A 25,639-nucleotide genomic window follows, 5' to 3' on the forward strand; every position below is an offset into this window, starting at 1 on the left:
GGCTACTGAAAATTCTGTAAACAGCTTGTGGTAATTTTCCGTAGCCCCCTTGTCAATATTCTCCGTACACTGTGGGAAAAAATCACAGTAAATCCTGTAGTGATTAGGACAGCTGTCACTGTAGTTCAGAGTACAGGATTTACTGTACTTTTTTAACAGGATCTACTGTACTTTATACGGGACTTACTGTACCACAGGGGTGGAGTACGGAATATCCTGTACCAGGTACAGTAGATACTGTAGCCAGGCACGGTAAATCCTGTGTTCTGAACTACAGTAAATCCCGGCAAAAAAATTAACGGGATTCACTGTGGTTTTTTCGCACAGTGTAGGCTCTTGCAGTATTTTCCGTAGGACCGCACAGTATTCTCCGTAGGACCTTACAGTGTTCTCCGTAGGACTATACGGTCTTCCAGGTACTACGGAGAAGACTGTGCGGTCCTACGGAGAATACTGTAAAAGCCTACGGAGAATCCTGGCTAAAAAATTAACAGAATTTTCCGTACCTTTTTGTCACAGTGGGTACGGACCGATCCGTACCGCTTTCCGTACGGTTACGGAATGGGTACGTTACAGTTCAACAGAGTGAAAAAGGCCAACAACTTGGGAGGTTGACATGCCAGGCAACACTGACATCGTTACTCGACGAACTGCACGTCGCTGAGGGTGGTGGAGCCAGCGCCGCCCTCCCAGCAAAAGCAGTCCACGGTGAAGAGATCGCAGTCTCCGTGGCAGCCGTGGCCCTGCAGGGCCTCCAGCTCGCGGCCCCGGACTCGTCCGAACAACTTGGAGCGCCCCCTGGACGGCATGTCCTGGAAGTACACCTCGAGGCGCCCCGCCTCGCTGAGCAGCACGGCACCCCTGGCCACTGTCTGGCCCGCCACGCAGTCCGGCAGCTTGTTCAAGACGCCGCCGAGGGCGCCGACGTCCGGGTCGCCGTGGGCCAGGACGGCGTCGGGCCCCTTCGTCCTGTAGTCGATCTTGACGTCCTCGAGAGCCGCGCACACCGCCTTCTTCTCCTTGACGGTGAGGTCGGCGGACACGGCCATCGTGATGCGCATGTCGCCCCCTTCGATGTACCAGCCGTCGTCGCCGTCGCGGCCCTCGACGCTCACCTGAGATAGAACCCAACACTGTGGGATAGATTGGGAACGAAGGCACCTCTGGCAAAAATATTGCCATGGGTTCCATTAAAAAAAATAACAAAAATTGTTCGTTCAAAAAAAAACACATGGCATCACGTGAATTTACGAACAGCGTCCGAAACTTTAGGTTGAATGTTTGCGGATTTACAAAGTGTCTATGTAGCCAAGAATTTTCGTAAATAATCAAAGCCTTTGGTGAATTTACGAAGGTGCCTTCAGCAATATTTTTGCCGGGGCGCCTTCGCAAATTCCACAGGTTCATATTTTCAGTGGAGATTGGATAGAGAAACGCAGGGTTGCCCCACTTGAGTACATACACCACTACACGCTCAAGTTATCAATGCGTCATCTTGAAACGAATTGGCAGAGCGAGCTTAGTTTTATGCCGGCACAGCGTTTCTTAGTTGAGAATTGAGCGTGCAGAGGACACTCCCCGCGTGCCTCTGGCGACTGGAAGACCCTTACCAGTAGCACGGGGGCCTGCACAACGCGCGCCGCGGTCAGCGGAGCCAGGAGTCGCTGCAGCCGCGCCGTTTCGCGGTTGGCCGTCGTCAACGCGGCCTGGACTTCCCTCTCCGTGGCCGCTCGGTCCGTCAGCCGGTGGGTGCCGCGACACGCGTCCCGCGCCGCAGACCAGCAGTCCTTGCACCAGTCCGCCCTGAGCACAGGGAAACAACCCGCCGTGAAACATTGTTTATCTCACACAGCCAGAAATGAAACATTCAGTCTGACAAAATTAACACGAGTTGTGTGAACATTGGAGACTCCAATGTTCACACAACTCGTGTTAATTTTGTCAGACTGTCAGAGAACTGTCCAAAATCCTGATCTAACTCGCACACCTCTGAAAGCTGAAATCTTGTTCTGACATTGTTTAGAGTTCAGGCCACCAACATCAGAATAACTTTTCAGAATATCTCAGCATCGGACTGGCAAGTCGAACACGAAAACCCTAAGAAAAGAAAATGAGCGAAGAAGAGGGAAACATCATTTTTTTAAATTTGCCCTATTAATAAACGGCATTTGGATTTGGGTTCCGCGCTTGATTTTACGCAAGATACCACATTTTTAGCTCAATCGAGTGCGTAGAGGCCTCTAAGAAGCGATTTTACAATTTTGATCAAATTGTGTGAAAAGTTGGCACAGAGAACGAAAACAGCCCATTACATATACGCAGAACCGTCCATGTTTGGACCCAAAAATGTTGTGGCCTTTCTCAGACTCACGAAGAATGGCGAAAAACAATGTAAGAAATCGTCATGTACTGGTAATGTACCAGGATCGGACTTCTTTGGGGCAAAAAATGCCTGAAAATCTGGCGTGCCCCAGACTTTGTACGCGATCTAGCACAAAGATGGAGCTTTTGCAGTTTTCGTAAGAAAAGTTCGTATGCAAAACAAGAAGGAAAGACATCAAAGAATTGATATCACATGGGAGGGACTCGTTCTTTACAAAGCTAGATTGATGTGTCAGTCGCTGATCGTTACATGAATTGTCCTCTGACGATTTGTAATTTTGCCTTTTAACGAACGCGTCCGGTTGGTTCACCTCTCAGGCAGGGAACATCGATGCATCGCGATATCTCGAGATATCGATTCTCGTGCATAATCGAATTTACACTAGAGTCCGTGAGTCCGTGCCAAAAACCTGCTTTTTCCATGACCAAAACCCTCAGAAGGACACATTTATTTTAGAAAACAGTCAAATGAAACTCATTGTTTCATCTCTCATCTCGAACATAAGACGTGCAACACCATCAAAAAGAAATTCATTAAGATGAAACAGCTTGCAGTTCTGAGACATGTATCATGGTTAGGGTCAAACAATGTTTCGTTATTACCAAATTTCTCAAAATTATCCATTGTCACTTGCAAAAAAACCTCCTAGATTTTTGTTGACCAAAGATCTCGTGTCAATTGTTGTTGTACTTTGCGTTTCAGTGGCGTTCAACATCAAAAGATACAGACACGTGAAAAGAGGTTAGTTTCACATAGTGCACTAAAAACGTCTCTCTTTCATGTTCATTTTCTCAATATTTCTCATGGCAAGTAAAAAAAAACTTCATTTACGATCTAGCGACTAACACTCCATCTTTCATTTGATACCACTCTCATTTTCCCACATGCTGTGAGATCTGAGATGAAAGATGTCCCCCCAAAACTCATTTTTGAACACAATACTCGTTCTCTTCACATAGAGTTTTGTATGTTAGTGAGTGGTGTGTAAAGAACGAGTAAAAAACACTGAAACGGCTCTTACAAATTTTAACAAATCACTTAGTGTGGAGGTGCTACTCACGACTGAGTCTTCAGCTTGCTGGTAGAAGTCTGCTCGCTGCCAGCCTTGCTGCTCCCCGCCGATGGCGTCCTCTTGCCGCGCCCCCACTGTGAAAAAAAGTACGTGTTTCGCGAGCAATATTTGTGCAGGTCGGCTCTAGTTTCAGATCCGAAGAGAGGTTAGTTTCCGGACAATATGGCGTCTGCTTGCTTCCGGTTCAGGATCTACGAAAGTACTCTATTGCGCCGTCCGCCGGGGGATGACGAGTGCAGTCCGAGGCGAGGAAGACTGCGCCTCAGGGAGACTGGTGCGATTCGTTTCACATGTGTATCACATTCAAGAGGAGGGTGCAGAAGGACATCTGAGTAGGGCTCTCGCTGGAAGTAGAGGGTCCTTGAACAATCGAAGCGGATGTGATCGATGCTCAGGTATAGTTTTGGAGGGAGTCAAAAATATAGGGTAAACCCGGGTTAACTGAAAACAGGCAAATCCCAGATTTTGAGTTTTAGGAAGTTTCTATCTGAGGCTCCCCAGGTATCAGTCACCATCGAAGTACCGTTAGGGCCTTAAAGCGTGACCCCTTTATAATGTAACCACGTGGCGCAAGTTGTCCTGACTTTGTTCAGTGATGGTTGGGGACGTACTTTTGACGTAACACCCTGTGGGAGTGATTCGTAACAGACTCGTTTAAAAACAGAACGTCGGTAGTTTTGGTAATTTTGTGCTTGAATCATTTCTCGAATCATTTCTCGAAGATGCATCTTCTGCCTTATTTCAGTACATTCACACAGCTCAGAATGTTTTTAAAGTGAGTTATTCTAATCCATCCCCCGAACCGAAATTGACAAATGTGAGGTAAGGGTCGACATAGCCGGTCAGATAATGATGAGACGGTCAACGGCAGCTGGTAATGTAGATTTTAAGGCGCCCGCAGGACATCCGAAGAACTGCTGGAGGAGATTGCATTCCGGACGGTATGTCATTTGATATGTAGGGTGTGATGTATGGACTACTCACCTGGCACAAGTTTGGCGCCGATATGCAGAATATTCTGTATTTGTAGAGATAATTCCCAAATCTGTTACACATCGCCCCACTCTCCCTTACCAGTTCGTCCAGCTCGCGGCGCGCGTCCTCCAGCTGGGCAGGAGCCCTTCGCTGTGCCACCACCGGCGTGCCGGGCCGCTTGACAGGTAGCGCGCCAGCCTGCCCACGCACCTCTTCTTTCGATGGCTGAACTTTCTGCCTCTTAATGACACAAATGCCGAAATGTTAGTACACCTTGGGTGACCAGTCTATCAGACTTCACCATTTCAAAAATTCATTTCATCCCACCTGGGCCCTTAGCTTCCCATCAGGGGAAGGGTATTTGGAACACTGCACCAAAGCCTCATCTAAAGAAGTTTTCATTACCTGTTCTGTGAAAGCATGTTGATCTGCTTGTTCGGACATCTAAAGTGTGAAGGGGAGAAAAGAGAGTGAAAACATTTTCCACAGAAACACAAAAGACTTGAAAAAAAATGTACCTCCGCCTTTACATCAGAGATGTCGGTTTCCTTTCTTTCATTATCATCCTTTTTCTTGTCATTCTGTAAGGAAACGATACGCCAAGAATGGATACAGTCGAAATGTACGTAATTCCACATTAAAAACAAATGTACCTTCTGTCCGTGCACGAAGAGCCTGCCGAAAAATGACGTCATCCTTTGTCTCAAAGACTGCTTACTGTGAGTGCCTTTTCTCTCCTTCTTTTTCAGATGACGCTTTTTCATATGCTTCCTCAGGATGTACTCATTTATTTGGAACTCCCCGCACACGACACACCAAAAATCATTCTTCGGTGCCTCTTGATGTGTCTGTCGCTCCACAGCAGGTATCTGCTGTGGGTCAGACGTGCTACGCTCTCCGATCACTTCATGTGATATTCCAGGCGAAAAACGTGGCCAGCTCAAATCGTATCCCATTGATCGGTCAAGTGCCCCGGCAGAGTTCAGACTGGAATAACTGCTGATACTGTCTGTTTCAGACGTTGAGTCATGAACACTCCCAGTGTCAAGACGGTACCCCCTTCCCCATCTGTGTGCCTCTTCCCCCTGTGCAGAATAAAACATAGACCAATTAGAAAATTTGATTTCAGTTTCAAGGGAAACAAAAACGAGAAAAGCTAATCACCAGCGAGGGCGACGGATCTCGTTTGCATTCCCGAGACGACTCCATCCGGGAGGGTGACACGTCTCGTGCACATTCCTGAGGCGTCTCATAAATATGAAAAGCAGACTCCCTCTGACGATTGGCCATTATGGGGGGTTCCAAAAGGCTGCGTAACCTGTAAGTTAGTGTCTCAATTTAGGGGTAAAAGTTTCATTCTATTACATAAACCCATAAGCTAAGACTAGCACACTGTAAGATGGCTGAAAAGAACCGTCATTAGAAAGGGACACACCGCACACACAAAAATAGCCTTAAGAGACACAAAATCCGTTAGGAGTGCCTAAAAGAGAACTGGTCCCCTTCCGCTAAAGTGAGCAATCTCACACCACTGCAAATGCAAAGGCGATACTTAAGTATCTTTTTGGCGATACAATTGAGTATCGTCAAAAAACGGCCGCACGGAAAAGTATTGCCTTCAGAACGGCGATACACAGAAGTATCGCCAAAATTTGGCGATACTTTTGGGTATTGCCATAACCACGGCATTAAGCTAAGGACTCGTCCCCTTGATTTGTTCAACGTTTAATGCCAAATCGTGGAAGTACTCCATAGTATCGCCAAGTTTTGGCGATACTTTTGTGTATCGCCGTTTTGAAGGCAATACTTTTCCGTAAGTCCGTTTATTGGCGATACACAATTGTATCGCCAAAACAGGTACTAAAAGTATTGCCCTTGGATTTGCAGTGAAACAGCGCGACATATTTATTACGCAAATTTTAAGTTCAGTATCATGAAGTTAACTTTCAGACATTTGAATGTGACATGTGGGTCGCTCGTTTGGACCAGAGCCGCATGCCCTTGAAGAGGTGGCCGCAATCCGCGCCGCACATGTGTATTCCCCTATACCCCTGGATGCTGAGTAACCCTTGGATAAATCCCTGTATGGTGCTGAGTACCCCCTGGATGATGCTGAGTACCACACAGTAAATGTCTCACGGTGAAAGGCTGCACCAACATAATATGGTGGAGATTTTCTCCATAATACCAACGAAATTCATCAAAATCTCTATAAGGTACAGTGAATTCTCAATGGTATGTTACGAAGTCAGCTGCACCACCATAATATGGAACATTTTCACCATAATATGGAGAATCTTCACTGTAGAACATTTAGAGTGCACATTATCATCGGCGCTGTTAGAATCTGAATCACGTGCGCTTTGGAGCTGAATTGAACAGGAGTCACGGTGAGTCACGGTCCATGTACGTTTCGTTGGCGCACCTGTGGAGACGAGACGATGTCCATACACACTGTTATTCCACGAATGTGTGATGTCACATTCGTCAAAATGTGAATTTTGTCACGTTCGTTTGAATGCGATGTCAAATTCGTTTGAACGTGACACGGCCATTATGCGTTCACCTCATAGCGGTAGTCACATTCATTTAAGCGTGGATCAACATTCAAACGAATGTGACATATTCAAACGAATGTGACAAAATTCACATTCGAATGAATGTGACCTCACATTCGTTGAATAACAGTGCAGAGATCAAGCTGTCTCAAACATTTACCGATACCACAACCACACTGAAGCTCGTAGGAGGGCACGGGCGCAAACCCCACTCCGAAATCAAATGCCACGAAGCTACGCACCACTGTCACTTTGCAACAAGAACGCAGCACAATAACCACGACACACACGACGCAAATCTGGGCACGAGCGCGCGATGGGGTCGGAGGGAATGACCAAACGCTGCGCGGAACGGTGCGTGTTGGCTCAAGCTAATCCCGACCTCGACTGACGCCACGCCGTCCTCCAGCCCCCTCCGAGGCCCCGTTCTCCTCATTTCTTCTCCCCACGCGTCACGGCCATCCAATGAGAGATCAGCGGAAATCACGCGGACTTGCCATGCGACCCTTGAGGTCCGGCGTGTCTGCCGCCGGCGCGCTCTCGACGCGCTCTCGGCGCGCTTGCAAGCCGAGCCCATGACCCGCATTCCAGAACACAACACCGCCCTTGTCCTTCAAGGCCGCAAGACGCGTGCGGCGGAGCCTTCGAACTGCGCGCGAAAAACACTGGGGAACACCTGCAAACTCATCTCCGGCAAAGAAGGTCGTGTTCCGATTTTGAACCGATTCTGTACGACCAATAGGAGAGGAGATACTGGATAAAATATCTTCATTCAAGGAACTTTCATGGAAGCAGATGGTGCTCGTCTGGAACTGTCCTGTGTGCTAGTTGTGGCAGTATGCTTCCTATCTCTGTGATTGTATATAAAATTGTAAATACACCGAGTCAGTTGTGCTGTGGCCTGCACCGCCGCGCCGTTCCCGTTGGATTGCGAGCGCCCGGTGCCGCTGGCTGGCGCTGTACCCGGGGGAGGAGTTGTCGATGTTTCGCGCAGACTGCGAGCCATGTGACACTTCACAATCCCGCCCGGCAGCCAGCCCCCCCTAACATTATTCTTAAGATACACACCTGGATTGTGGACTCTCGAGTAAAAGCTAGCTGACCCCTTTAAGTGTGTTGTATTGTTCTAGGTATGTTTTTAAGTAGTAAAGGTATCATCTGCTAAAAATATCAGGGGGTGGAAACTCCCTTGGCGGGGCTGAAACCATGCCCCGGGCGGCTCGCCACGGCCCGGCCCCCTTTCCCGGGTGGCCGGGAAAGGGCTGCGCCGGCCACCATTATGCTTGCAAATCAATGAAAAATTTGACTTTTGGAAAAAACGATCATGCTAAGAACCAACGAAACGTGTCCTTCATTAGTTTCACCTAGGGACACAGTTCAAACGGAAGTGCCGCAGAAATGAAGGGATCGGTGACGCGCTCTCCAACGCGCTGCTGCCATATTGTGTACTTAATCCGCTCAGATCTCGGCAATCCTTCATCATAGAACAAACGAAGCACATCTCGAATCTGCGAGAAATTTGCCGTGGCGTAGGATGGATCGTCATTTGAATCAACGTAAAGCACAGTCGTAATGAGAAAAAGAAGTTGAAAACGCCAAATCTTTTACCCTCTTTTCCCTCTTTTTCCCTTTTTCTAAACCAAATAAAACGCCACTCTTAATTTTTAGACATCAGTGGCTTGCGGCTCGCGCAGCTAGCAGATCGTATTAGTTTAACGTCCATCAGTGTTAATTGTTTCACAAAAAAAACCCTTTCAAAAAAAAAAATTGAGCCCAAATTTAAATAAAATCGGTTGCTTCTGGCCCTTCGCTCGCCCCAAACCACACGAGTTGTACAGATCAGGACCTGCTATCCACTCTCACCTCGAATAACAGAGTGTTCAGAGTATTCAAAAGCGTATTTTGCTGCAGAATGGCCCGCTGTACTTTTTACGGTCGCGGCGTAACGTCGCAATACCGGCGATCATGCCCCTGTAGGTAGGCAACCTTGACCACATTGCCCAATAAAAGCCCCCCCCCCGACATAATAGAACAAACCTGACTTTTTACCCACAATTTTGTATGGTCCAATCCATTTAATTTTTTTGTTAGGCCAAGAAATGTCATCACTTTCATTCTTGACTCTTACTCTGTCCATTGAATAAGTAATTTCTTGCCTACCCTTGTCATAATATTCTTTATGCTTAGCCTGGGAGGCTTAAATTTTTGTCCTTTAAATTTTTCAAAAATTTTGTATGCTTCTGAAGCTTAACTTCTAACTTTTCATCTGATGCTGGCAAAAGTTGGACAATACCGGGCACAACAGGATGAAAACCATGCACTGCATAGAACGGACTACAAGGGATAGAATCATGAAAATTTATATTGTAGAAAAACGTTGCAAACTGCAGGTAAGTTTCCCAATTTTCTTCAAATGTAGGAGAAATTCCATGAGAATATTCTTCAAGGATTGAATCGACCTTTCAACTTGGCCATTGCAATGTGGTACCTGACGGAATGCATTATGAACAACACCCCATTTATTAAGCATTTTTTGGGAAAAGCAAAAGATGTGAAATATGAGGCACCATCAGTCGTGTAGGAATCAAAGCCCAAAATTTGAAGAGTAAAATTTTTCAAGACATTCTATTGCATTTTGAGAATCTGCTTTTCTGACTGGTTTTGTCCACATAAATTTAGTGTATGCATCCACAATCACACAAAATGTTTTTTTGTTTTTGCTTGCTTTGAACTCCCCCACAAAACCCAAAAGAATTTGAGAGAACATCTTTTTTGGGCGGAGTTGGTTTCAAAAGCCCTGGTTTTGCCCTGGAATTTTCAGTAGTCATGCAGAAATGACAACTTTTTACATAAGCCAAAATGTCTTTATGCATAGTTCTCCACCAAAATAATGTAAGAATATTCTGAAGCAAATGTTTTGCACGCCTGTGCCCCCTATTGTCATGAAACTCTGATAAGACATACTTTCTACAAGAACGAGGCACAACTAAAAGCAATTTTGAATTATACTCCCAATGAAGTAGACCATCTTTTAATTTGTAGTGTTTATCTTTTGTCCCCAAGGTTTCTGATTTTACCTGCTCCCCAATTTCTGCTAGCTCTGGGTCTGAATTTTGCAAATCTCTCAGGATAGAGGACTTGTTCAAAACAAAAGTCATGAGGTCCGAATTTTCGTTGGATTTGTTCCTTTCATCCAGAAACTCTGCTTCCTCTTCAGCAGATTGATCTCTAGCAGCTTGACCTCTAGTTGAAACTGAGTTTAATTTTGACTCTCCTTGAAACCTATCAGGAAAAACTTCCTCTACAAGATCATCAACCGAACACCCTGCTTCCTCAACAGGACTACGAGAAAGACTATCTGCATCAATATTTGCTTTTCCTGGGCGATAACGAATTGTGAAACTGAACTGAGACAAGTACAGGTTTGTTTAGCAATATTCCTTCTGGCTTAGGTGTCCTAAAAAGAGATTGAAGTGACTGGTGATCTGTAAACACTTCTGTATTGACATTCCTATTCTGAAGATAGCAACGGAAATTTACAAATGCAAAAACAAGGGCTGAGCATTCTAAATAGAAAATTGGAAATTTTGTTTCAGAAGCTTTTAATTTTCTACTGGAAAAACCTACAGGGTGAAACCTTTTTGTCTGCTTATCTTGTTGGTACAGAGCTGCACCTAACCCTTTTGTATGATGCATCTACTGTAATTCTATTGTTTGCTTTTGGATCAAAGAGCCGCAAAAAGTGGACTAGATAAGGAAGACTTAAGCAATCAAAAAATTTTTGTTGTTCTTCCTCCCATTTGAATTCCACATCATTTTTCAAAAGCTTTAACAGTGGTAACGCTTTCTGCGAGTAATTCTGAATAAATCTTCTGTTGTAGCCATACACCCCTAGAGTAGTCCTTACTCATCTTTGTTCTTTGGTTCAACCATTCCTTTTGGCTTTAACTCTCCTTTCCGGAATAGCTACCTTTTTTCCCGTCTACATCAAAACCAAAAAACTGGACTCTTTTCTAAAAAAATGTGCTTTTCTTTACATTAAGCTGGATATTGTTTTCTCTGAGCAATTGAAAATATTCTCTTAGTGTCTCCACATGTTGATAAAAACTCTCAGTCCCAATGTGTGTATCATCAAGTTTTACAACCTTTTTCTGCTTTTTCATTGACATAAGGAGATGATCCATACCCAAAAGCATATAAAGCTGGGGCTATTGACAAACCTTGAGGCAGGGTTTTCCACCTATACCTTGAACCTGAAGGTGAATCAAATGCTGTCACATCTCTACACTTTGGATGAAATTTAAAGTTGAGTGTATCCGGAACAATTGTCAGTACTGAATGCCAAAACTTGCCTTGAAAAGTCAAATTTAAAACTTGCTGATCTGGAATTGGATACTTTAAATCTGTCAAAATCTTATTCCTTTCCTAAAATCTTGGACAAGCGATAGGAAGGATTTGATGGTGTATGAGATTTTTTTGGAACGACCAAAATAGGTGTACAATATACACTAGTACAAAACTCGACTAAATCTGAAGCTAATAATTTCTGAATGTACTCTTCTGCAAATTGCTTCTCATCTACACTCATCCTGTAATTTCTCTGGTTCACAGTCTTATTTTTGTCATAGTGAAATCTGATATCTGGGTAATTACACTTGGTTAATTCCGACACATCAGACACAAATACATCCTTAAATTCCAGAAGTAAATTTTTAGCTATCTCATTCTGTTCGGAAGTTAAAATTTGGGTTGAGATTAATTTTAATTTGCATCCTGTGTTGAGCTGACAAAATATTACACTAGTCCTAGGGTAAAAAACATCCCCGTGTTCCTCATCAACAGCTAAAATTAAATTAGTTGTTAGAAAAAATGGGTGGGTTTTTGGTGTTTGTGACTTGGACATTGTTTATTATCTGGGCTCAACATAAAATCTGAAACTAAAATTTTTTAATTTTTGAACAAGCTTGGGTTTCCTATGAAAACTGTGTCTTTGTCTAATCTTCCTGCCTGGGTTTTCACTCTGACCCATTTAATCTCCCTGGGTGGAATGGTAATACTGGGCATTACTGAATGGACAAACAGTGGACCGTAATACAAATTTGTAACATCTAAATCCTTAAATACATCACAGTTAAAAGTGCTGGCTGGCTCTGCTTTGTAAAAAACGCCAAATTTCACAGAATTTTTCTTAACTCGATCCCTGAAAGTAATTTGCATCAAGTCATAGTCAATCTTTGCTCTGTATTTCAAAAGAAATGGATTACCCAAAATTATTTCTGCTGACAAACCTCTGATCACAAAAAATTTTGCTGCAAACTTGATATTTGCAATTTCAAACTCACCTCTCCACACTCCATATGTTTTAAGTGGAGTCTTGTTTGCTGCTGCTAGTGACTTGCTGCATTTTGAAATCACCGCTGTTGGGAAAATATTTTTGAGTGTGTCATACTGTATACAATTTACGGCTGCCCCAGTATCTACTAATACTGAAACTTCCTGTGTCCCAAACTGTGCTGGTACCACTGAGACTAACTCAACACAGTCGTCATCCTTTTCTAAAAGAAATCTAGGTGAAGAAATTTTTTAAAGTTGTTGAGTGTAAGAATTTTGGAAAATATTCCTTGGGTTTGTGATGGGTTTTTTGCTTGTGAGGTTGATTAAATTTAGATAAATTTTTAAGCCTGACTCTATCTCTACGTGATGAGGAATTCCCCGCTGCTTTGCTGCCATTTGAATGTCGCGCCCGCCGCGCTCCGCTCGAGTCACCGCCTTGGCTCGGCTCGTCCGCGTTCTGCCCCGAGTGCTGCGCGCGCGAAACTGAACCCGGCTCGCCCTCGCCGCGAGACTCGCCCTGCTTGGCTGGAACGCGCGAAAATCCAAACGCGCTTGCTGTGCTGCACTTGACTGAAGCGGTGTCTGTACTTGGGACGGCCTGCACTACCCACATACCATCACGCTGGACCATTTTGTTTGCATCCTCTAGAAAATCCCAAGTTGACAAATCATTTTCCACAGCCAACTTCAATCCTATCACATTACCTGGTTTTTCCTCGCCAATCAAAGTGTGTCCACCATGCTGAAAAATTTCTACTGGGCAATTTAACATTTCTGAGACTGCTACTGCGTCACAAAAGTCTCCAAACGTGACTTTCGAACAAGCAAAATTTTTTGTAAGCTGTCCTTGAAGGAAATTTTTTTCCTTTAGCATCTACGGCAATTTTGCAAAATCTGTCCCCAAATTTTTGAACACAAATTTTCTGATCAATTTTCTCATTTCTTGGAACTCACTCTGTCTGCCAAAAACTGCATAACTTATACACCGAAAAAATGAATTAGAGTCATGGACCATTTGAATAGTGTGATAACACGGTTTTGTGACTTTCTCTGTCGTCCGCGACTCATCTCTCTGCTCTGTCTCTGTCTGACAAACACTACGCGCCTCCTCTCGTGGCTCTCTATCTCTCTCTCTGTCACTGGACACTGCCCTTTTCCGGGCCCGCGCTACCCCAGTCACTCTGGCGCGTGCGCTCCTCACTCTGTGAAGATCTGCAGCGTCGTCTGTCCAAACTGAATTTTACGATTTTGTCTAACACTGCTGTTTCTCTCTTTGACTGCTCTTGCTCTCTAGCCTGCTCATATTCCTCAAACATTTGGTCTGCGACATCAACCCACTTTGTCCAGTGGTCGACGTAGATTTTATCTACAGCTCGTCTAATCCACACCTCAGCTTCTGTCCCTAAAACTGCTTCAACCATTAAAACTATTCCTCGCTCCCAATTACACTCCTCAAGACGGGCACACCTTTGAAAATCTTGGAAAAATGTTCTGAAACTGTCATAATCTTTATATTTTGGGAATTTAATGGCTGGTCTGTAATTAGTCTCCACCTCAAACTTCGTTTTTTTAAAAATTTTTAATCCAATAGGATTCGGCATTTTTAATTGGCAACTTGAAAACAAAGGTTAAAAGAATTGACTGTCTGACGCTAACAGTGTACGCCGCTACTGCAGACGCCACCACCGCAACACGCTCGAGCGAAAAGTGCTTGTGTCATCTTTGACACGCCGCGCCGCGCATCTGACTGCTGCCCATGTCGCTCCGCAAAAAAAAACTAAACCTACTTAAAACAATAAAGAAAACTCTCGGAGGAAAATTCTTATTGGCTTTCAAATAGAAAAAGTAAATACTACTTGCAAAAAAAAATTCACACTATCACACACACACACACACACACAAACACAAAAATCGCTTGAAAATCACTTTACAACAAATTCACTCGGCACATGCATTTCTGCGTTTTGTAGCCTAGAAAGTAACTTGACTGCAAACTGACTTACAAACTAAAGCAAATACGGGCCTACAAATTTTTGCGTCGAAAAAAAAGCGCACCAAAACTTCGCAATTACAGTGATTAACTGTTTACAAAAGTTTACCCACTATTGGCGACTGCACGATATCGTATACAGGAGCAGTGGGGAGACGGTCGGGAAGGAAAGGTACTTCTTTAACGAGACATTCGTACTCAGTTAAAGCCGTCGCAACCTCCACCAAGTCGTATAATGCGCGCTGTCGGTGTACTTGTAGTTGGAGGGTTTAAATGTAATAACTCCTACTAAACCGAACCAGTCGCTTACGGCTGAGTGTTGCTCGGACGGGGGGATCAAGGCTATGCTAACTGAGTAAATAGGACTTGAATCTTTGGGAAAGGAGGAACCACCAAGTACTCACTCCAGATGTGGTGCTGTCGAAGGCCCTGACACGTCTGCCTGCGTGTCGCTACCCGCGAGCTGGCCAAGCCCAGAATCGCAAGCTAAGCAACAGTGTCGCCAGTTCGTCTTTTCTAGCCCGCGCGATTCAAACTCGCGCCATCCCTGAAACACACTGAAGCTCGTAGGAGGGCACGGGCGCAAACCCCACTCCGAAATCAAATGCCACGAAGCTACGCACCACTGTCACTTTGCAACAAGAACACAGCACAATAACCACGACACACACGACGCAAATCTGGGCACGAACGCGCGATGGGGTCGGAGGGAATGACCAAACGCTGCGCGGAACGGTGCGTGTTGGCTCAAGCTAATCCCGACCTCGACTGACGCACGCCGTCCTCCAGCCCCTCCGAGGCCCCGTTCTCCTCATTTCTTCTCCCCACGCGTCACGGCCATCCAATGAGAGATCAGCGGAAATCACGCGGACTTGCCATGCGACCCTTGAGGTCCGGCGTGTCTGCCGCCGGCGCGCTCTCGACGCGCTCTCGGCGCGCTTGCAAGCCGAGCCCATGACCCGCATTCCAGAACACAACACCGCCCTTGTCCTTCAAGGCCGCAAGACGCGTGCGGCGGAGCCTTCGAACTGCGCGCGAAAAACACTGGGGAACACCTGCAAACTTATCCTCGGCAAAGAAGGTCGTGTCCCGATTTTGAACCGACTCTGTACGACCGATAGGAGAGGAGATGCACGGTGAAAACTCTACGAAGAATCGCTATGTAATACGAACAAAATGAAGACATTGTAAAATCTACGAAGAAATGCTTTGTATTATGAAGCAAAATCCTTTGTAATACGAAGCATTCCTTCATAATACGAAGCAATTCTGTAACGCCTTCATTTTCTTCGTAGTTATGAAACAAATGCTTCGTAGGCTTTTAAGAATGTACTGGATAAAAAATGTACACTGATTTTGAAAGCAGAGATCTTTTCGGAAAACCAACCGAACAAACCATTTCCTTACAATCGTTGTGAATGGTTCGCTAACCGTTAGACACCACACCAAGAATCACGGCAAGAGGCGATTTCAGAGCCAAAACCATCGCAACTAAGCCCTTTTCGCGGCGCTTGGGCCCGTTCCTAAATTTGCGGAGGAAAGACAGAAGCGACCCCACTGTTAAAGAAGTATTGAAGGAAAGCTAATTGTATACATTCTGGAGCAAACCGGGCCCTCGACCGGGCCAAGAGCCCGACGCCGCATGGTCATGACACAATGGAGAGGGTTGAATTTAGGAAATTGTACGCTACACCACTGAGAATGAAAAGGTCATGATCAATACCCAATTTTGGGCGAGGTATACTTAATCACCCAAATTTGGGCGAGGAAGGCTTCCTCGGCCAAAATTGGGTGCATCAGCTACCTATATGGCTCCATAGTATTATGGCCCTAATTTGGGTAGGCCTAAGGAAACCTCCCTCACCAAAATTGGGCGAGGAAACCTTTCTCACCCAAATTTGGGCGATAAAGAATTCCTCGCCCAAAATTTTAGTCATGATCATGACTCTTTCATTCTCAGTGTACCCTGAGATAAGGGCGTGGCCCGTAGAAGAAGCGGGACCCCGCACTGTGGCTAAAAGCTACGGAATTAAAATTCTGTAAATAGGTTGTGGTAATTCTCCGCAGGCCCCTTGTCAGTATTCTCTGTGGGCTCTTACAGTATTTTCCGTAGGACCGCACAGTATTCTCCGTAGGACCTTACAGTGTTCCCCGTAGGGCTACACTGAAAATCCAAGTGTGGGACAGGCATGCACTAGATAACGTGGGACAAACTGTCCCACGCTTGTAAGCGTGGGACAAACCGTGTTACACGCTTACAAGCGTGGGACAAACCGTGTTACACGCTTACAAGCGTGGGACAAACCGTGTTACACGCTTACAAGCGTGGGACAAACCGTGTTACACGCTTACAAGCGTGGGACAAACCGTGTTACACGCTTACAAGCGTGGGACAAACCGTGTTACACGCTTGTAAGCGTGGGACAAATCCGTGTCCCACGCTTGCAAGCGTGGGACACTTTGTCGCACGCTTACAAGCGTGGGACATTTTGTCCCACGTTATCTAGTGCATGCCTGTCCCACACCTGGATTTTTAGTGTATACAGTCTTCCAGGCCATACGGAGAAGACTGTGCGGTCCTACGGAGAATACGGTACGGCCCTACGGAGAATACTGTGAGCCTACGGAGAATATTGATAAGAGGGCTACGGAGAATCCTGGCAAAAAAAATTAACAGAATTTTCCGTACATTTTTGCCACAGTGCGGTGTTGATGGGACCCTGCACTTCTTCCGCATGCAATGCCGCTTTTCACATCGATAGTTAAGGCCAAAAGAAACGTTTTGACAGACGCATTTTAGCAGATGATTGTTAAATCAGCTAGCTTTTGATCGCAGCCAACAGTTTTGCAATCAGACGTATACCAAAGCAAGTGCAAATGCAGCAATAGCACATAGCAGTTAAACAGTTGTAGCGAGAAGTAAGTAGCAGTTGTGGCAGAGGCAGTGGCATCGGATACCGTAAACCGGGGTAACTTGAGACAGCAAGGGTAACTTGAGACACTTCTGCTTTTCCACCTTTTTGGAGCTGCCACCTGGCTCGGCACATTCGGAGGTCAAAACAACTGCCCTAGCACTTTTTTTCATACTTGTTTGGAAAGACGATTAAGCGTGTGAACGGCGGGTTAGGACCAAGCTGGTCAGATCTAAACGATTTTTCAATTTTAGTAAATTGAACAATTTTAGAGAGGTGTTACAAGTCTCCCTTGGTACTCGAAACACGTCTTGCTGAGACCCAAATGACTGTAGTACCTTTCAACCCTATTATTTCAACATTCTAAATGCAGCATTGGTTTTGAGGGAAACCCATCATTCATCGGGTAATACTGACTTTTATAGAAAATGGTAACTGTGCGGGGTAACTTCAGACACCAAATTTCATTGAATTTGACGGAAGTTGAGTGGCGTAACTTGACACTGGCACCTCCTTGTACTACAGGGTGGTTTAAAGTAACGGACCTCTCAGTTCTAAGATCAAAACTAAGCCGCATTTGATCGGGAATCACTTTTTTAGACAGTGTAGAGAGTCCCAAGTGGATATGCAGCTTAAAGTTGGAGTGTTTTCTCAACTACACACGGACCAGATGAGATATAATAAATCTTGAGGTCTCAAAAGATGGGGAATTGAATTACCTTTCCAACGAGCTAAATGTCATTGAAATCGGACAACTTATAGCCCAAGAACCGTCGATTTTTTGAAGAAAAACAGCTGTAAAAATAGTTAAAGGATTTTGTGTAAATTTTAAAAATTGACTAAGACTATATACCTTTGCAGGAATGGACTTGTGTACGTAGAAATAAAGAAAAATGTCTTAACAGGTGTCAGGGTTGGATGTGAAATAAGAGAATCGCTGTACTTGGTTGACAGAGTTGGATGTGAAATGGGAGAATCGTTGCGCTTCTGAAGTGCCGTTATCCCTCAAATTAGCAAATGTAACCTTGATGAAAAAAACTTAATATAAGGATCAAAAATCTTCTAATATATTCCACAAGTAGTACTTTTCATTGAAAATGAGTTAAGTGTCTCAGAAAATCAGTATGGACTGGCAAAAACCCCACTTTCCGTGAAAAAGCAAAGTAAAAACTAGGTGTGTCTCAAGTTACCCCAAATGACGGGGTAACTTGAGACAACTTTAGAAGCCCATTACTCTCATTTTAGGAGACCCCCAAAAAATTCGTGGGGTCCAAACCGAATGTAATCATGTGAAATAAAACATAGTTGGGATTCAGGTTGGTGAGAGAAGTTTTGTGGACACACGGTCCAAAAAACGTGAAATATTGTCTCAAGTTACCTCGGTTTACGGTACCCAACCCGACAGCGATAAGCAGCGCTGAGCAGCCGCCTCGGTCCTCAGCCCCAAGCCCCCACCCCCACCCCGCATCCATACTCTTCTCTACACAGGCGGAGGCTGTCGTGGCGTCCCGGCGTCCCGGCGTCCCCAGATTTTGCGCTTTTTCGCCTCTAGCGGTCGAACGATCAATTTTACATATACACAACCCTTATAATGTTTTAATCGTATCCTCCCGTTCTTGGCAATGCACCATTCAAATTTTCAAAATTCAAAATATTAAAATTGGTTGTCGTATTAGCATGACTTCTGGTGCTGCGTTTCCGCCTTCAAGCACAATGCGGGATTAAACTTGATAGGGCGGCTGGTCGAGCGTTGCATATGAGAAACTTGTTCGCACAGAACCTTCAATAGTTAAATCAAAATTAACATTTTCGTCCATTAAACCATGCACGTGTAAATCATGAATTGCGAGACACTAAAAGTAACATTCTCGTCAGTGTCATCTGCTTTCACGTTAGCGTTAACGTTTTTTTTTTTTGTCTCTTAGGAAAAAATTATAAGGGGTTGAATTTACATGGCGCCTTTCGGGAATTCCGGGTAGGCAATGCGCAGCACGCGGCAGTTGGAATTTCCGAACCAAACTTTTAGGGTCGCTTAAGAAGGGTCCAAAGACCACGTTGCCGTCGAGCACTTTTCAAAATTGTGACAGAAGCGGATTCTGCAGTACCTCAAAGTCCAAATTTCGGAAAATTTAACAGGCGGGTGTTCAAAGCCGTCCAAATCTTTAATGGTGCTCAGAATAAGTTGCGTTTTCGACGGGAACGACCAAGTGGAGTATTCTGAACACGCGCCAGGTGGTCGATTTTTCAACTTTGACCAGGAGTTTGAGGTAGTTGACACTTTTTGGACATTGCAGATCGGTCGGCGAGACGCGAGGGCGCTGCATTGACACGCACAAGGCTTTTCGACTATATATCTGACGCAAATATGAAGCGTCTTGCGCCGTAAACTATGCCACAATCAGAACCAAATGTCCAATTTTGATACGGGTGGGATCAGAACATGGTGGGCAACTAGCAATCCAGGTTTCAAGTATCGGAATACTAAGAGAATGTACCCCCAACGCGGGGTTTTACATGAACCTGTACATCTGCCTTGGCTTGGAAGCGCCGAAAACGCCAAACATCCGTATTTCCGCACTGGTGGTTTCCCCTGAGGAGGCAACTCGCGACTCACGACCCTAGATAATGCCGCGATTCCACAAATTTTTCCGCGGACCAAAATGGGGTCGCGAGCCCGGGGTTGGGAACCACTGCCCTACACTCTAAATGTCTAACAATGAAATTTGACCTATGTTATTCGTATGTTACAGTGAATTCGGCGCAAGCATAATACGAAGCGATATTCCTTCGTAATACGAACCTTTTTACCTTTTTCACTGTAAGATACAAAGAAAAACCTTCGTAGTACGAAGAAAAACCACCTTTGTATTATGCTTGCGCCTTTTCCTTCGTAATATGGGAAATTTCTTCGTAGGACATTTAGAGTTTAGCTATTCTGTACAGTAAAGAGTATGCCGGAAGCATACCGTCATTAAGAGTGTACTGTGTACACACTTGAGTTTTCAGAATCGTGGAAGCGGCCGATTTGTGTCACGACAAGAGGCAAATAACATCGAAAAATTGTGTTCACCATTATTTCAAATTCAAGTTATTTCACCTTATTTCAAGAGTACTTCGACGCTTTCACGTCATTTTACGTTGCTTCACGTTAGGAGCCGTGCACAAATAACATCACGAGGGGGCGTGGGGGTCCACCCGGACGTGATGTGACGTGGGTAGTCGAGCCCTTGTGACGTTATTTTCTTAAAAAAAACCATTAAATCACCTTTTCCCGCAAACGACGGCGGCGCTACGCTACTCCACTGCACACTCGCCGCTGCACTGCGCTGCGCAAACCGCGCGCTCTGTCAAAAGACGTTTCAATTAAATTTGAGCCCTGCAATTTTGTACTTTGGGCAAAATTCTAATGAAAACACAACTTTTGACAGCTAGCATATGTTTTCTTCCACATCCCTATAAATATCGTCACTAGGGGGGAGCGGGGGTTTCGCTTGATGTGACGAAATAAGACGATGGGGGAAGGGGGTCAAAAATGGCCAAAAAACGCGTGACGTAATTTGTGCACGGCCCATTATTTCAACGTTAGTTCACGTTCTTTTCAAGTTATTTCACTTTATTTGAACTTGTCAACGGTGCTAGTTTCGAGCGAATCGAGGAAGTTTGGACCCGGCTTCAAATCCCACTAGGGTATATTCCGACCATTTGTTTTACAAGTTTTTGCATTATTTTTCATGTTTCTGAGGGCGCTGATGACGAAAATAACATCTATTTTGTCCCCAGACCCAGGATCAAATCTCCTTAGATGTTAAACATACACTCTAAATGTCTTACGAAGAAATTTCCCATAATACGAAGGAAATGGCGCAAGCATAATACGAAGGTGGTTTTCCTTCGTATTACGAAGGTTTTTCTTTGTATCTTACAATGAAAAAGCTAAAAAGATTCGTATTACGAAGGAATATTGCTTCGTATTATGCTTGCGCCGAATTCACTGTAACATACGAATAACACAGGTCAAATTTCATTGTAAGACATTTAGAGTGTAGGCGAAATACGCACATTTCTTAATATACAGACGGGACGGGCCAAAGTTGCCGGTTTGTGTCGCTACTTTTCCTGTTATTGCCGTACAGTGTGCGACGGTGACCGGCAATACATGCGTTTCAGGAATGAGACACCATTTCGCGGAAAGCAACGGTACCACCTGCCACTGGTATTCGCTTCACCAATGAGACGGCATTCTAGTCTACGTTGGTGCAGTATAAAAGCGCCCTTTAACTTGGAGGCAACATCGACCTCTCGTCCAGATCACTAGCCATGGCTTGTAAGATCGTCATCGTCCTCTGCTTCGCGCTGTTCGCAGCTGCTGTAAGTGAAAACGGAGACAGCATAAGCATGGCACTCTTTCAGGGGAACCCGACATTTCGAGGGGGCAACCACTCACGCAAATTCGGTGTACACTTGAGTGGTCAAATCCGTTAAAAATCTCTTGATACCATCTCGAAACCCGACAAAATCTTGCGAAATCCCATCAGAATCTCGCAAAATTTTGCACAAATAATGTCGAAAAATTCTTTGAAATCTTCCTAAGAGTTCTTGAGAAGCCCCTTCCTTTGAAGAATCCTTATTACCATGAAATTACAAGTGGTTGCCCCCTCGAGATATTTGTTCGTCGGTGAAGTGCTCGCATTTCGTGATAATTAACTCAGGCCCTGACACTGTCATTCATTTTCCGATACTTTTACTACAAATTTTTGCGATAAAACCTAGTTTGCGATTCCCACGATTTATCGTAACCTGGATGCGATAATTTTGTTTTTGCCCTTTTTTGCAATAGCCACCCCACAATTTTTCCGACAATAGAGCGTTTTGTAGTAACGTTTATCACATTTTTTTCTGCGAAAACTTTTTATAGCATTTTCTTTGTAGTCATTATCGCAAAAATGTGGTACTGTATTGCAAAATTTAGCTATAAATTTTTTATTGCAGATATTTAGTTGTCATCATAGCAAAAAAATGTGATAAGTTTTTTATTGCAAAATATAGACAGTCGTTATCGCAGTTTGAATAACAGTGTAGGCTGCCTTAGTTATTACACCTAAAAACAGTACAATGTATGTTGAGTGGAGGCATCACAATGAGTTCATTTTGTTTCAGGTGGCGAAGGTGAGCGTCTCCAACATGGAAGTGGGCGCAGGGATCCCGATCGTAACACGAGTGCCACTTTAGCATAAGGTCCACGGGCAGGCACAAGTTCTAAATTTCAGACTAATTGATGGGCACACCCTATGCTCTTTTTAAACTTAAAAAAAAATAATCAAAAATTGACAAAGAAGTACCGCTGAAACAACTTAGTTACTATAAGGTCAAGAAATTTTGAGTCACCTCATTTTGTTACGTAGCCAAGGTTTTTTTTAGACTCCTGAAGGGGAAATGCAGTGCAAATGGATAAAAAGTGAATAGTTTCAACTTTTTCCGCCTTCAGGAACCTGTTTGAAAAACATTCCAGGAGTGTGATAAGATGTCACACTCCTTTATGAGCGTTGTGTCACGCTTATTCGAATGTGAATTAGTAAATTATGGCTGATTCACATTTGGACGAGCGTGTCACAATGCTGAAAGGAGCGCGACATTAGTACACTCTGCAAACTAAAGTGTATACATAGTACACTCTTACTAAAGCATGCTTCGAAGTACACTCTCATTTTCAGCATACTTGCTAGGCACACGCCAAAATCCGAGCCAAAATCAGTGTGTGCCTGGCATGTACACGCTAAACAAGAGTGTACCTTGCAAGTACACGCTAAAATACACTCGATTAGTCCTCTCTAAAAGCATGGGTCAGTTTAAGTGTACTTGCGAGGTACACTTTATTTAGCGTGTACTTTATTTTAGCGTGTGCCTAGCAAGTATTCTGTAAATAAGAGTGTGCTTGGAAACATGCTCTAATAAGAGTGTACTATCTACACACTTCAGTTTGCAGAGAATTTTTCCTTTGTACAGTTCTTTTGAAAAATTGTTTTGCGAGGTCTCCACAATTTTGCGCATGCTTGTGAACTTGTGGGATTCTGCGTAAAAATTTGTACGAAATAGTTCGCATGTCTTGCTTTGCGGGGGCCACCGTGCCACAGTGACAAGAGACAATGGATGGAGCAGAACTCGTACACTGGATTAATCTATGCCTGCTCTGATGCTACGCCTCCAGAGCCTCTACAACGACGACCAGGTGGCTGACCTCGACGGCCGCATCGCCCAGTGCCTGAACCGCCTGCCTGCCGGGCCCAGCAATGCCTGCCGCCTCAGTGCGGGGACCACCCCCATCAAGGAGGGAGCCAGGAGGGAGTACCGCGTCGAGCCGATCGTCGAGTGCTTGACCAAGGCCGGCATCCCGCAGGGACCGGCCCTCAAGTCGGCCAAGTACTGCCTGACCTTGGAGCTGTGGAAGCCTATTTAGACAGCTGTGCCAATTTCGGGTCCGTGTCTAGTTTTACCGAATATATAGACTTGTCTGGACTCTAGCCACTTGATTTTCATTTCATTTTTTCTCAGAAGTTGCCTTTATTGCTTAACTCAACTTTGGGCGTATTAAAAAAGAAACATACCAGAAATGAAGAGATTACGAAAATACCCACATTTGTCGTGCTTCTAGGAACTCATTGCAACGGAGGCTGCAGTAGCGCAAAACGAGTCCGTGACATCGTTTCCCACAGACTCCTACGGGCTCCTGGACCTCCTTTCCGACCCCTCACTGAAAATGTCTTGCCGAGACGAATCGAAAACTGCAATATATTTTTCAATCGGTTGAACCCTTTTTTCTAAAATCCTGATCTTGCGAACTGCCGAAGTCGGGCTGCTGGACCCCCTCTAAACCCCTCCTTGCAAAAGTCTTCGAAAACCCGCAATAAAAATTTTCAGTCGGCCGAGCCCCGTTTTTCTAAATCTTGACCGGGTTAACTGGTGAAGTTAGTCTCCTGGAACCCCCTTCCCACCCCTCGTTGGAAAGGAATTGCCGAGACTTATCGAAAACCGCAATAAAAATTTTCAGTCGATCGCGAAGAGGTGGTCAACTTGTGAAAGTGGCCGATTAGGTCGAAACCGGGTTCATTGAGTTTGCCTCGTCCCCCCGATCCCAAAAATTACCCAATACCGTAATTGTGGGTTATATGGACCACTTTTCGATTTTTTTTAAGAATTACTGAAAGCTGAAATGTGCTGCGGTCTTGCCAATTTAAATATAATATCTACCATCCTTCCCGCGTGTTTTGGCCCAAACGGCATGTTATTAGCCTGCTTCTTTGCAGAGTAACAGCTGTGCAAAGAGTGGTCCGTATTACCCCAGTGTGGGGTAATATGGACCACCCCTAGAATTTTTCAGCTATGAAGGGTGATTCGGGTTTCCAATTGGCTTCAAAGAATTGTAAAAGCTTTTTGGAGTGTGTTGGTCTTGGGTGCCTTACTTGAATCTCATGATAGGAGGTCCTGCGCCATCAAAGTAGGGATTTTTGATAAAAGTGAAACTTTGTGGAATTTGACATTAATACAGCTCCTGTGGCGTATCTATTAAAAACCGTGAAACGCAACCAATCTAAACTAGTTTAAATTTCGATTTCGAAGACAAAACACTTAAAACTTTTCTCAGTATCTGCCATTTAACGTGGTCCAAATTACCATGTAAAGTTACAATTTTTCAGTTTTTAGTTCATAAGTCATCAACAACTCGATGGTGAGAGGCAAGTTTCGACAGACGTAGTCTCAAAACATGAGGGAAGAAGAAAAAATACCAAACGGCAACATTATTTGTAGTTGATGCTCCACAACTATAGTTTATCATTAAAAGTCCAAAAACGCCAAAAAATAAATTTCTTAAAATTTGCTGTAAATCGAGCTGATATCTCACTGTGAGTCTTGGAGCACCGTCTCATTGGCATTATTTGAGTCACGGCACATGCAAGTTCGGTTGTTAGTGCCAGAAACTGTTTTCGAGGCCTCTGCTAGGCGGCAGCACCGATCGCAGAGAAGAATGTCGATGCTGGTCCACATTACCCACTGTGGTACCCGCCGTGTCGGCGGGTAACTGCGCGCAACTTATGGCCGAGATCCTCCACCCGCTCATGTAAACCATGATGCACCTGCAGCAGCCGTTGCGCCCCTCCTACGGGATTTGCACCAGCGGATTGTTTTTTCGGACTGACGACGACGACCGACACACACTAAGGCAAATGCGAGGGCAAATGCATAGGCCCCTTCGCTTATTTCTTTAATAGAGCGGCGGGCCAAGTGGTCCGATTTCATTGAATAACTCCACCCAAAAGATGCTCGAGACATCAATGAAGTCTGAGGCCGCACTGACGGAACAGTGTTCAGGGTGATTTCTCAGGTAACCTTATCGGCACCTTCTAAATCAAGCGAAGCAAG

The 25,639-nt window shown here is 44.7% G+C and overlaps 2 protein-coding genes across 3 annotated transcripts; one reads left to right on the forward strand and one right to left on the reverse strand.

Annotated features, from left to right (window-relative positions):
* Positions 1–3,439: 3,439 nt before the first annotated feature.
* On the reverse strand, positions 3,440–14,862 carry LOC117641023. The gene is made up of 7 exons (XM_034378115.1): positions 14,717–14,862; positions 5,595–5,748; positions 5,084–5,515; positions 4,949–5,011; positions 4,836–4,874; positions 4,530–4,670; positions 3,440–3,529 (listed from the first exon to the last, which is right to left on the reverse strand). Exons 2-7 carry the CDS (start codon positions 5,718–5,720, stop codon positions 3,440–3,442), a joined length of 891 nt encoding a protein of 296 aa, XP_034234006.1. The 5' UTR covers positions 5,721–5,748; positions 14,717–14,862.
* On the forward strand, positions 5,634–24,509 carry LOC117641507. 2 transcript variants are annotated; one of them, XM_034378889.1, is made up of 5 exons: positions 5,634–5,750; positions 21,392–21,592; positions 22,382–22,390; positions 23,430–23,697; positions 23,874–24,509. In XM_034378889.1, the coding sequence occupies exons 2-4, from the start codon at positions 21,542–21,544 to the stop codon at positions 23,676–23,678; spliced, it is 309 nt and encodes a 102-aa protein (XP_034234780.1). In that variant the 5' UTR covers positions 5,634–5,750; positions 21,392–21,541; the 3' UTR covers positions 23,679–23,697; positions 23,874–24,509. The 2 variants fall into 2 exon arrangements, with proteins under 2 accessions (XP_034234780.1, XP_034234779.1); XM_034378888.1 differs by lacking the exon at positions 23,874–24,509 and having other exon boundaries at positions 5,641–5,750; positions 23,430–23,742.
* The last annotated feature ends 1,130 nt before the right edge of the window (positions 24,510–25,639 follow it).

Source organism: Thrips palmi, unplaced genomic scaffold (assembly GCF_012932325.1).
Source record: "Thrips palmi isolate BJ-2018 unplaced genomic scaffold, TpBJ-2018v1 HiC_scaffold_15, whole genome shotgun sequence".
NCBI lineage: Eukaryota > Metazoa > Arthropoda > Insecta > Thysanoptera > Thripidae > Thrips > Thrips palmi.

What these genes read in the sequence shown, in the direction of transcription:
- LOC117641023 (XM_034378115.1), bottom strand. Translation starts at nt 5,720, where the DNA reads ATGGCCAATCGTCAGAGGGAGTCTGCTTTTCATATTTATGAGACGCCT. An exon ending in GAGATCCGTCGCCCTCGCTG is followed by an intron (nt 5,516 to 5,594) that starts GTGATTAGCTTT and finishes TATTCTGCACAG; the next exon opens with GGGGAAGAGGCACACAGATG. An exon ending in AACATGCTTTCACAGAACAG is followed by an intron (nt 4,671 to 4,835) that starts GTAATGAAAACT and finishes TGTGTCATTAAG; the next exon opens with AGGCAGAAAGTTCAGCCATC.
- LOC117641507 (XM_034378889.1), top strand. Translation starts at nt 21,542, where the DNA reads ATGGCTTGTAAGATCGTCATCGTCCTCTGCTTCGCGCTGTTCGCAGCT.